Source organism: Cricetulus griseus, chromosome X (genome assembly GCF_003668045.3).
Source record: "Cricetulus griseus strain 17A/GY chromosome X, alternate assembly CriGri-PICRH-1.0, whole genome shotgun sequence".
In the NCBI taxonomy this organism is placed as follows: Eukaryota; Metazoa; Chordata; class Mammalia; order Rodentia; family Cricetidae; genus Cricetulus; species Cricetulus griseus.
The window spans coordinates 22,822,011-22,834,779 of NC_048604.1; the positions used below are offsets into that span (position 1 = coordinate 22,822,011).

General features: G+C 38.4%; 1 protein-coding gene across 1 annotated transcript; it reads right to left on the reverse strand.

Annotated features, from left to right (window-relative positions):
* Nucleotides 1-981: 981 nt before the first annotated feature.
* Nucleotides 982-2,112, reverse strand: Actrt1 (actin related protein T1). The gene has a single exon (XM_027433445.1). It carries the CDS (start codon nt 2,110-2,112, stop codon nt 982-984), a length of 1,131 nt encoding a protein of 376 aa, XP_027289246.1.
* Nucleotides 2,113-12,769: the final 10,657 nt, after the last annotated feature.

The window sequence follows — 12,769 nt, forward strand, 5'->3', positions numbered from 1 at the left end:
TGATAGCAGGAAATGTCATTTTCTTTACAGAAATATATTGTTACCATATCTCTCCATAATGTTTATGGAAAAAAACATAGTTACTGAAAATAAGTATATGTAATTTATTTAACAATTACTTCATTGGAAAACATTATCTATTTCTAGCATTTTACTTCCTGAGAAAATTATGAAATTGATATTGTTGAAACTAAAACAAAAACTAATCATCTATGAGCATAGTTCCTCATCTCTTTATAGAGTCATAAACAAATGGGAATTTAGGAGCCCACATTTATTTCCCAAACTTCTTGAAATAATACTGGTTATAAATTCAAAAAGTAATTTGATTATCCACAAGAATATGTAGGGTGGTATTACTCTGAGTTCTCTACTGTTTTCTTGGTTAAATTATTTTTTTGTGTGTGTAGGTCTGTGTATTGTGCACTAGGCTATACGAGAAAGCAATTTAAAACAGATTCATAGGACTCTAATCAGCTAATTTTCCATGCATGAGGCCCAAGAACCTTTTAGCAATACTTATTACCTGCACATTTGTACAATTTATACACTATTTACTGACTAAACACCACACTTAAGAAATCTATAAGAGAGAAAAGGGATATGAAATTCCAATAAAAACATACTTTGGGTAACTGAAGTGATGACTCAAGAGCTTGAGAGCAGAGGACATGGGTTTGGTTTTCAGCACCCAAAACCAGTTAGTCAAAATTACCTGTAGCTCCCAAGCCTAGGGAATCTGATAACCTCTTCGAGTCTTCATAATCCATTGCATGTGTATAGTGTATATCTATACACTCGGGTACACACAAATACACATAAAATTAATCTTTACAAAATTACTTTGGAGGCACAAATAATTGGAACATGAAATCAGTTACAGTTTTATTGACCATTTTATTAAATGCCAATGAATGAGATTGCTTTCACCAATACTCCTGTAAACTGGCATTTAGAGTAGGCCCAAGACTCCTTTGGTCCTTAAAAGCATTTTCGTTGAACCACAAATGCCCCATACTCCTTGAAGTCTTCAGCGGTGACCCACATCTGCTTGAAAGTTGTCAAGGAAGTCATGACAGATCCGCCAATCCAAGATGAATAGCATCTGTCTGGGGAGGCTGTGATCTTGATTGGGGTTCCCTCAAAAGCCAGAACTTCCAGTTCTCTCAGGAGTCTATCCTGCAGCCCAGGAAACAGGGTGGTACCTCCAGACAGCACGATATCAGCAAACAGGGTCTCCTGGATGTCAGTATCACATTTCATAATGCTGCTGCAGGCCATTTTTGAGATTCCTAGATCATGAATACCTAGATTATCAGGTGTAAAGAGAACCTCAGGTACCCGACACAGGTGATCACTCATCTGGATGACATTCCCATCTGGTAGTTGATATTCCGTTAGGGCCTGCTGACAGTTCTTTCGGGTGTCTTCTTGTCCCCAGGAGACACTGCATAACTTCTCTTTAATGTCATCCACCACTGCCTTGTTGAGGATGCAGGGGAAGGTGTAGCCTTTAGCAAGTAGGAGTCGGGTCAGGTGTTCAGTGATGTCTCTCCCTGCCACATATAGCTTGGTGATAGCATGCGACAGCGCATAACCCTCATAGATGGGAACTGTACAAGTGACTCCATCTCCACTGTCCACTACCAGGCCAGTAATACAAGCTGAAGCACACAAAGCTCCAACAGCATGGTTGCACAGGTACAAGGCAGGAACATTAAATTTCTCAAACATTATTTCTGTAGTTTTTTCTCGGGTCTCTCGTGGATTCAAGGAGGGCTCAGTCATGAAAACTGGCTGTTCACTAGGTTTCACGCCTAGCTCCCACTCAAAAAGGTCCTTCCATAGTTTTTCCATGTCATCCCATCTAGTTACCAATCCACGCTCAATGGGATAGTGTAGATATAAGCCATCATACATGCACTGGGCCTCTTCTCCCACAAAGTACCTTTTCCGATTGGTTCTTGCTGATGGTATGTTGAATTTTGGGTGACCAACAACAGAGCTGATAACGTGTCGGGGTCCAAGCTCTCCTGAAATTCCAACTTTACAGAGTCCAGAACCATTGTCAAAAATCACAGCTGGAGTATCTAATACAGCTTGACTAAACATGACTGGATTTGATCTTTTAAACTTCACAGTAATAAATTTGGACCACCCAAGGGGACAATAAATACCTCAGTTGTTCGCAGCACACCAGAGCAGCAGGTCCTTAGCCCATCAATGTTGTCTCATTTCTGCCTAGTCCAGACTCAACTTGAGGGTTAGTTGCTCATTATGTCATAATGTCACCATGGCAATATCAGCATGTGGTCACAATAAGAGGTGGGAGGGGCTTTCTGAACCAGCACTACACTTCATTTGGGTGAGAGATGAAATACTGGAGATAAGCCATCTCATATCACAGCTTGCAGTATCCTATGATCTCAAACAAGAGGGCTAGTTTTAGAATAAACTAAAGTTAGTTGTGTGCCCCAGAATTCAGTCTTTACTTTTTGTTTCATCTACTTACTTATCTATGTATCTATCAATCTGTGCATTTATCTATGTATCTATCTGAATGTATCTATGTATCTATGTATCTATGTATCTATCTATCCATCCATCTATCTATCCTCTTGAAAATAGATTCTTCTCTAAAACAATACATCCCAACCAAGGCTTCTACTCCCTCCACTCTTAGCTCTTCTCCCTCCTACCCTGTCCTCCAGATCTACTGCCCTTCCATTTACTCTTTGGAAAAGAGCAGGTCTCCAAGAGATAGTCAAGACAGGACAAAACAAGATACAATTAAGATGAGGCAAAAGCCTTCATATCAAGGTTGGACAAGAAAACCCAATAGGAAGAAGAGTCTCAAGAGCAGACAAAAGAATTCCCACTGTTAGGAGTCCCACAAGAACAATAAGCTAACATCCATAACATATATGCAGAGGACCTGGGGTAGTCCCATGCATCCCCCATGCTTGCCATTTTAGTCTGAGTCCATGTAAGCCCTGCTTAGTTGTTTCTACTAAAGACTGTAGAAGTCAGAATGGATGGAGGACACTAGTCTTCCTTCTTTCAATAAATGTAAAAGTAAAAATACAATTTCAACATAGAAAATTTTGAATATGTATTATGTAATATAAAATGTTTATACATTTTTATTTAAATTAGAAACAAGCTTCTTTTACATTTCAATATCAGTACCCTCTAACTCCCCTCTTCCCCTGCCCCCCACTTGTCCCCCCATCCCAAACTCTTTCTGCTCCCCAGGGAAGATGAGGCCTTCCTTTGGGGATATTCAAAGTCTGTTATATCATTTGGAGCAGGGCCTAAACCCTCCCTAGTGTGTCTAGGTTTCGAGAGTATCCCTCTATGAGGAGAGGGCTCCCAAAGTTCATTTGTACACCAGGGGTAAATACTTATCCACTACCAGTGGCCCTGTAGATTGTCCAGACATCCAAACTGACTTCCTCCTTCAGGGGGTCTGGAACAGTCTTATGCTGGTTTCACAGCTATCAGTCTGGGGTCCATGAGCAACCCCCTGTTCAGGTCAGTTGTTTCTGTGGCTTTCTCCAGCCTAATCTTGACCCCTTTACTCATCACCGCTCCCTCTCTGCAACTGGATTCCAGGCTTTAGCTCAGTGTTTAGTGGTGAGTGTCTGTGTCTGCTTCCATCAGCTACTAGATATAGGTACTAGGATGGCATGTAATGTAGTCATCAACCTCATTATTGGAGAAGGGCTTTTAAAGTAGCCTCTCCACTATTGCTTAGTTAGTTGGGGTCCAAGTTGTAGATCTCTGGACATTTCCCTAGTGCCAGAATTGTCTTTAAAAGTATAATAGCTACTTCTATGTTGATATCCCTTTTCTTGCTCTCCTCCATTTCTCCCCGACTAGATCTTCCTGCTCCCTCGTGTCCTCTCTCCTCCCCTTCTCCCCTTCTCTTTCTTCTAACTCCCTCTCCCCTCCCCTTGATCCCCATTAGCTTAGGAGATCTTGTCCCTTTCCTCTTCTCCAGGGGACCATTTATGTCTTTCTTAGGGTCCTCCTTCTTTCCTAGCTTCTGTGGCAGTGTGGATTGTAGGCTATTACTTCTTTGCTCTAGATCTAAAATCCATACATGAGTGAGTACATACCATTTTTGTCTTTTTGCGACTGGGTTACCTCACTTAGGGTGGTTTCTTCTAGTTCCATCCATTTGCCTGTGATTTTCAATATTCCATTGTTTTTTATTCCACTGAGTAGTACTCCATTGTGTTAATGTACTACAATTTCTCCATTTATTCCTCAGTTGAGGAATATTGTGTAAATGTACCACATTTTCTCTATCCATTCTTTGGTTGAGAGGCATCTAGGTTTCTTCCAGTTTTGGGCTATTACAAATAATGATGCTATGAACATGGTTGAACAGATGTCCTTGTTGTATGAATGTGCATCTTCTTGGTATATGCCCAAGAGTGGAATTGCTGGATCTTGTGGTAGATTGATTCCCATTTTCTCGAGGAACTGCCATACTGATTTCCAAAGTGGCTGTACCACTTGGCACTCTCACCAGCAGTGGAGGAGTGTTCCTCTTTCTTCACATCCTCTCCAGCATAAACTGTCGTTTTTTATTTTAGCCATTCTGACAACTATATGATGGTATCTTAGAGTTGTTTTGATTTGCATTTCCCTGATGGCTAAGGATGTTGAGCACTTTCCTATGTGGCTTTCTTTCATTTTAGATTCCTCTGTTGAGAATCCTCTATTTAGTTCTGTACCTCACTTTTAATAAAATATATAATATACAGCATTAATGTTAGCAGTATTGCACATATTATATTATAACACATAGTATGTAGTATAGTAACAACTCTGAAACTATACTATATACTAAAGTATAGCATATCAAATACAAAGTATTCTTATACATATTATGTACATTTTTATAGACATTAAATGTAGTATATAAAATACTAAGTATTCTTATAAATATGATACACATATTTATATAAATTATAAATTATACACATTTTATCCATATATTATATGTAGGTGTGTAAAATTACATATATACATATATACATGTAACTATTTGTGTACATATATATGTGAATTTGGCATATACTTCTTATTCTACTTTTTTGTTATTGAGATGGTCTCCTGTTGCTCATGCTGGCATTAATATTACTATATAGCCAAGGGTGACCTTGAAATTCTGTTCAATTTTTCAATTGCAACAGCATATCACCACCTAGGGCACAATACATAGTGGTTTAGATTGCTAACAAATATGATATCGCACTTAATTGTTGTTATAATGTCCACTATCTTCAACCTTTTAAACTTTATAGAGATTTACTCTATATTATTTTTATTAAAGTTTCAGTGATATATATATATATATATATATATATATATATATATATATATATATATTTCCTGTTCTCTCCATTTCACTTCTGTGAATGTTCCCTACTTCCTATAAATTGATTCCCACATTAATGGCTTTTTTTGTTTATGTGAGTGATCCATTAAATTTAATAATTTTGCGTGTGTTCTCATGAGATTGGGGCTTGTGCTCACCCATGTGGACACAACTGCAAACAATGACTTATCCTCTATCAGCAACTTTTTAGTCAGCAATACTTTAGCATGGAGGGTTGGGACCCCATGTGCTCCTCCTGAATCGTGACTGATTATGACAGGCCCTGTCTTGTTCAGGCCCCGTGCGTGTAACCATAACTGCAGTGAGTTCAGGTTTTCGGTGCCTTTATCATGCCCACATGATGACATTTTGTAGCTCCCTATCTTTTGGATATTACATGTTTTTCTGCCTCCTCTTCAGTGATGTGCCATAAGTGTAGTAATGTAGCCTTGGAGGGAGTGATACAAATGTCTTGTTGTGGGTAAGCACTCAACTACCGCTGGTTCTCATATGTATCTATGAGTCTCTACATTGACAACCCTTCACTACAAAAACAGGTTTTCCTTATAAAAAGAGAGAATACCAAGTATCTATCCATAGAAACAAAGATGTTTTGAAGGCAGTTTGATGCTGTGTCAGTTTAACTTCACAACAGTAGTAATCCCACCTAGGGCTTATGACATCCTCATCCACTTGTGTTGAGTGGGTTACACTGTGGAGAGATCTCAAATTCAGTCAGAGAACAGACCATAACATTTTTGTCACTATGGTAAAATAGGTACATCTTGCTTTGATATATTGGTATAGAAGTTCATAGGAATCACAAGCTGGATACCTCTTGGCTACTTTCCTCCCTCCATAGCTTCTGTAGCACCTTCAACAATGATGAATATTAGCCACAAGGGAAGAAGGGTTCCAGATTTATCTTTCTGTATCTTGCAGCCAAGGTATATGGTGTCATCACAATTAGGGCTTTATCTAGTTTTGGTGGGAGACTGTGATGGTTAGAAGTGTTATTATTTTTATTGAGAATGCCTACATGTATGTAATGAAATATGATAATATTCATCCCTGTTACTTCTTTGAAGTCCTTGTTGATCTTCCCCTAATACACAAGTTTATGTCATCTTTGTTTTATTGTTTTAGCAACACACTAAGTCTCAGTGGTGCTACTCATACATGTGTGGTTGTAGAACAATCCCATAAGTTGTTTTTTAAGGAGGGTATTTTATTATAGTATTGGAAATTAAGTAAATCATCAACCAAGAGAAATGACAAGAGCCCACCTTGTTTGGGTGACCTCTAAGGTTATTAACATCTTATAAAGAAACATCCTTCATTCTCTAATAAGGTTATTGTTTAGTAACCCATGTCTTCTAGAAACAATATTACCCAGCCATGCAGGGCATTTCCATTCTAACTAATATGTTTAAATAATATTTTAGTTGAGTTATGAGGTAATTGGTTTCTACCTGGATTCCACATATACCTTCATCACTGTTAACCCTCCACTGCACACCCTACCTCACTGCCTGCTTTAATTTTTAATCCCAGTATTCCTCCACTCTTATTCAAGTTACTATGTTCAACAATAACCCTTCTCTACTTTCATATTGTTGTATTGTATACCCTTGTATTTAATACATCCTATTAATAGGCCCTTTGTAGATACATGGATACCACATGTACTCTACATTAAGGATGTAAAGGTAAAATTGCAAAACTAGGAGACAAATGGGAAAGGGAACATACTGTGTTTGATTGTCAGGGTATAGATTACTTTCCTCTGTAATTTTTCACTTATGAACTTCAATTTCTTCACAGATGAATATTTTTTCTTGTTTTAAATTTAATTTTAGGACAGTCGGGGCTACTCAGAGAAACCCTGTCTCAAAAATATTAAAACAAAATAAAAGATGAAAAAAGGAAAAACAAATAAATTTAATTTTATTAATGTATTTTCATTTATTTTACATACTGACCACAGTTTCTCCTCCCTATTCTCCTTCTGTCCCCCCATACCCTCTGACTGCTCTCTACCTCCCTCCCCACCCATTCATCCTCCATCTCCATTCAGAAAGGGACAGACCTCCCATGGGACTGCACAAAGTTTGGCACATCAAGTTGAGGTCTTTGACAGACTTGGACTTGAGTTTTGTGTAGAGTGAAAGATATGGATTTATTTGCATTCTTCTACTTGCTGCCATCCAGTTACGCCAGCACAATTTGCTGAAGATGCTTTCTTTTTTCATTGTATAATTTTGGCTTCTTTGCCAAAAACAGGTGTTCATAGGTGTGCTTATTTATGTCAGGGTCTTTGACGCAATTCTTTAGATTCACGTGTCTGTTTTTATAGTAATACCAAGCTGGTTTTTTATTATAGTAGCTCTATAGTAGAGCTTGAATGCAGAGATGGTGATACTGGGACTCCCTTTATTGTACAGGATTGTTTTAGCCATACTGGGTTTTTGTTTTTCTATATGAAGTTCACTATTTCTCTTTTGAGGTCTGTGAAGAATTGTGTTGGTATTTTGATGGGGATTGCTTTGAATGTGTAGATTGCTTTTGGTAAGATTGCCATTTTTACTATGTTAATCCTCCTATCCAAGAGCATGGGAGATCTTTCCATTTTCTGATATCTTCAATTTTTTTCTTCAAAGACTTGAAGTTTTTGTCATATGGATCTTCACTTGTTTGGTTAGAGTTACCCCAAGATATTTTGTATCATTTATGGCTATTGTAAAAGGTGGTGTTTCTCTCATTTCTTTCTCAGCCTGTCTTTCATTTGTATAAGAGAGCTGCTGATGTTTTTAGTTAATTTTGTATCCTGACACATTACTGAAGGTGTTTCTCATCTTTAGGAGTTCCCTGGTAGAATTTTTATGGTCACTTATGTATACAATCACATCATCTGCAAATAGCTAAACTTTGACTTGTTGCTTTCTGATTTCTATTGTTATGTACCCCTTTTTGTTTCTGATTTTGTTAATGTGAATATTCTCTCTCTGCATTTTGGTTTGTCTATCTTGTTGATTTTCTCAAAGAACCTACTACTTGTTTCATCGATTCTTTGTATTGTGCTTTGTTTCCATTTTCTTGATTTCAGCCCTGATTTTGACTATGTCCTGCCATCTACTCCTCCTCTTTGAGTTTGTTTCTTTTTGTTCTAGAGCTTTAATTTGTGCTTTTAAGTCACTAGCATGAAACTTCTCCAAATTCTTTATGTAGGCTTTTAGTGCTATTTATTTTCCTTTTGGCACTGTTTTCATAGTGTCCCATAAGTTTGGATATGCTGTGTATGTATTTCATTTAAATCTAGAAAGTCTTTAATTTCTATCTATTTCTTCCTTGGCCGAGTGGTAGTTTAGTTGAGACTTGTTCAGTATTTAAGAGTTTGTAGGCTTTCTGCAGATTGTGTTGTTGAATTCTAACCTTAAGTCAAGGTGCACTAATAAGAAACAGGGGGTTATTCCAATACTTTTTATCTGTTGAGATTTGCTTTGTGACCAAGTATGTGGTCAATTTGAGAAAAGGCTTCATGAGGTTCTGAGAGGAATGTGTATTCTTTTGTATTTGGGTGAAATGTTCTGTAGATGTCTGTTAAGTTCATTTCATTCATAACATCTGTTAGTCCCCTCATTTCTGTATTAAGTTTCTGTCTAGAAGACCTGTCTGTAGGGGCCATTGGAATGTACAGTGGTGAAAAAGTGTTTAACAAACTAACCCACCAGAAGGATGGATCCTGTTTTCATATCCATTCTGTTAGTCTGTGTCTTTTTATATGTGGGTTGAGTCCAGTGATATTAATGACTAGTGTTTGTTAATTCCTGTTACTTTTTGGCTTTCGTTGTAGTGGTGGTAGTGTGTGTTTCCCTTCATTGGGGTTTGCTGGTGTGAGGTTGTCTGTTGCCTGTGTTTTGTGTGGAAGCAGTTAAAATCTTGGGTTGGAGTTTTCCTTATTATACTTTCTGTAGGGGTGGATTTGAGGGCAGGTATTGTTTAAATCTTGTTTTATCATGTAATATCTTGTATTCTCCATCTATGGTGGTTGAAAGTTTTGCTGGGTATAATAGTCTGGGTTGGCATCCATGATCTCTTGATGTCTGAAAAACATCTGTCCAGGATCTTCTGGCTTTCAGCATCCATTGAGAAGTTGGGTGTAATTCTGATAGGGATGCCTTTATCTATTACTTTGTCTTTTGACTTTGAAGCTCTTAATAGTCTTTCTTTCTTCTATATATTTAGTGTTTTGATTAATATGTGGCGAGGGAACATTTTTTTTTCTGGTTCATTCTAATTAATGTTATGTAAGCTTCTTGTACCTTTATGGGCATGTCCTTCTTTAGGTTGGGAAATTTTTCTTCTATGATTTTGTTAAATATATTTTTTGTGCCTTCAGCCTGTAATTCTTCTCCTTCTATCTCTGCTATTTTTAGATTTTGTCTTTTTATGTTATCTCAGATTTCTTGGATGTTTTGTGTTAATTTATTTCTGGATTTAATATTTCCTTTGACTGATGAATCTATATCATCTATCATAACTTCAAAACTTGAGATTCTCTCTTATATGCTGTTGGAGATGCTTGCATCTCTAAATCCTGTTTGCTCATCCAGATTTTCCACTTCTAGATTTCCCTGTGTTTGTTTTGTTTTCTTTATTGCATGCATTTAAATTTTCAAGTCTTGTCTTAGGTTTGGTCTTTTCACAGTAACCCACATTTCCTGGATATTTTTTTGTTAGGTATTTGTTGGACTTAAGATTTTCTTTGGTTGACGAATCTATTTCCACTAGTGGATCTTCAACTCCTGAGATTCTCTCTTCCATCTCTTGTCTTCTGTTGGCTACATTGCATCTGTAGTTCCTGATCATTTACTCGGGTTTTCTATTTCCAGCATTCTCTCAGTTTGCATTTTCTTTATTTTCTCTACTTCAGTTTTCATGTCTTGAACTGTTTGAATTATTTCCTTCATCTGTTTGATTGTTTTTTCTTGGCTTTCCTTGCCTTCTTTAAGAGATTTGTTCATTTCTTTCTTGTATTTTTTGGTTTGCTTTTTCTTCGTTTCTTTAAGGTATTTTCTCATATCCTCTTTGAGGGCCTCTATCATTTTCATGAAGTTGTTTTTAAGGTCATTTTTTTCTGCTTCATTTGTGTTGGGATGTTTAGGTCTTGTTGATGTAGAGTCCCTAGACTCCGGTGGTGTCATATTGGTTTTTCTGTTGTTGAATGTGTTTTTATATTGTTTTCTTCCCATCCCTTCTTCCAGTGGTTGCAGAAGGAGTCTCTTCCTCTCCTGGTAGGTGTGGGACCTAGGTTCCCTTCTGGTTGGTGCAAGCAAGGCCACTGCTCTAGATGGCTCTCCTCTTCCTAGTCCCGTGGGCAGAGAAAGGGACTAGGGCACTGGCTGGCAGTCTCTGCCTGGGCTGGACCCTGATGGGATGGGATCCACAGTCCCCAGGCCTCAAGTGGCTCTGAGCAGGGTACCAGAGGGTGGGCCGGAACCACCCCAGGCTTAGCTCATCCCTTGTGCAGAGAAAGGGTCTATGGTGCTGGCTGGCAATCTCTGGGTGGTCTGGACCCCACCGGGATGGGATCCGCAGGCCAATTTTCAAGTCTTGAACTATTTCCTTCACTTGTTTGATTCTTATTTTTTCTTATCGTTCTTTATGGAATTTATTATTAATTTCTTCCCTTTTTGGTTTTCTTTTCCTTGATTTCCCTAAGGGAATTTTTCATTTCATGTTTAAGAGCCTCTATCTTCATAAACTTATTTTAAGGCCATTTTCTTCTCCTTTATCTCGTTGGTATGTTCATGCCTTGTTGTCAGAGCACTGGGATCTTGTGGTGCCATATTGCCCTTGACGTTGCTGAATGTATTCTTACACTGGTGTTTACCCATCTGTACTTCCAACTGGTGTTTACCCATCTGTACTTCCAACTGGTGTAGGTGGTGATTATGCCTACAAGGGCTGCTGTACTTACAGTTGGTGTGGGTAGTGCTTGTGCCTAGAGGGTCTTCTGATGTTGCAGGAGAGAGATATCCACAGGGAGGTTTCTGGGGTAGGTGGGGATTGGTGATGGAGTGGGTCTTGGGGGTACAGAGTCCAGTGGGTGGTATCAATGGTGGTACAGTCTGCCAACAGGTCTCTCACCCATGATGGAGTCTCACAGATGACCATTTTTCATTGTCCATTTATCAGTTTATGGACACCTAGGCTGATCACCCCCCATTTTAATGAGAATATATTAGTTTTTCATAGAATATATCCTTATTAGAGTTTCCTCTTTCTACTTCGCCCAGTTTCTCCTCACCTCCATTCCAATCTGGATTCACTTTCTTTCTGTCTCTCATTAGAAATGAACAGGCTTCTAAAAGGTGACAAAATACAATGTAATAAGGTAAAACAAAAATCATTACATCCAAGATACACAAGAAAAACTAACAGAAGAGAAAGAGCCCCATGAGAAGGCACAAGAATCAAAGACCCACTCATTCACTTCTCAGGAGTCCCATAAAAATACTAAACCGAAAGCTATAATATATATACAGGAGGGAAGACCTGGTGCAAGACTGTGCAGAACCTATGCTTGCTATTTCAGTCTCTATGAATTCATATGAGTCTTGATTAGTTGACTTAAGGTACCTTGTACTCCTGTTGTCCTCCATCTCCTTTGGCTCTTCCACTTATTCTGCCTCCTCTTCTGTGGGATTCTTGGAACTCTGCAGGGAGGGATTTGGCATCCCATTTAGAGCTTTGTTTCAATGTCTGTCTCTGTGTAATATCTAACTGTGGGTCTCTGTATTTGTTCATATATGCTGCAGGAAGTAACTTCTCTGATGATGGCTGAAAAAGGCAGGAAGGACGACATTGTAGATCAAAGGTTTGTGGTTGGGTTGAAGTTTACATATCAATTTTGGTAGCCTGCAGAATAACAAAGATACTAAAATGTATGGGTGAAGGTTTTATGTAGGCATCATCTTGAACTTCCCATCTTAAATGAGTTGTATGGTAGTTGTCTTCAGCAATGGGGTCTTGCTGTCAGGTTGTGGAGAGAAACCTATTGTATTGCCAAAAGCCTGGGTTATTTGGGGATTCTCATGGGACCCCTTTGGCCAACCATTCAACTGGATGTAGTTTATTCCCCATATTGGAACCTTCATTTGCTGACAAATATGACCACCTGGGACTCTCTCTTCCTATTTGTTAACTTCATTAGGATCACCTTCATATATTTTAGAAAGTTTTGACTACTCTACGTTTTCAACTGCTCTGGGTTTACATGTCACTTCTCAAATGTCTATCATGGTAACTGGCTCTCCACACATTCCTCCCTCAACTCAATTTCCTTCCCATTGTCCAATTTCCTCTAGTTCCAGC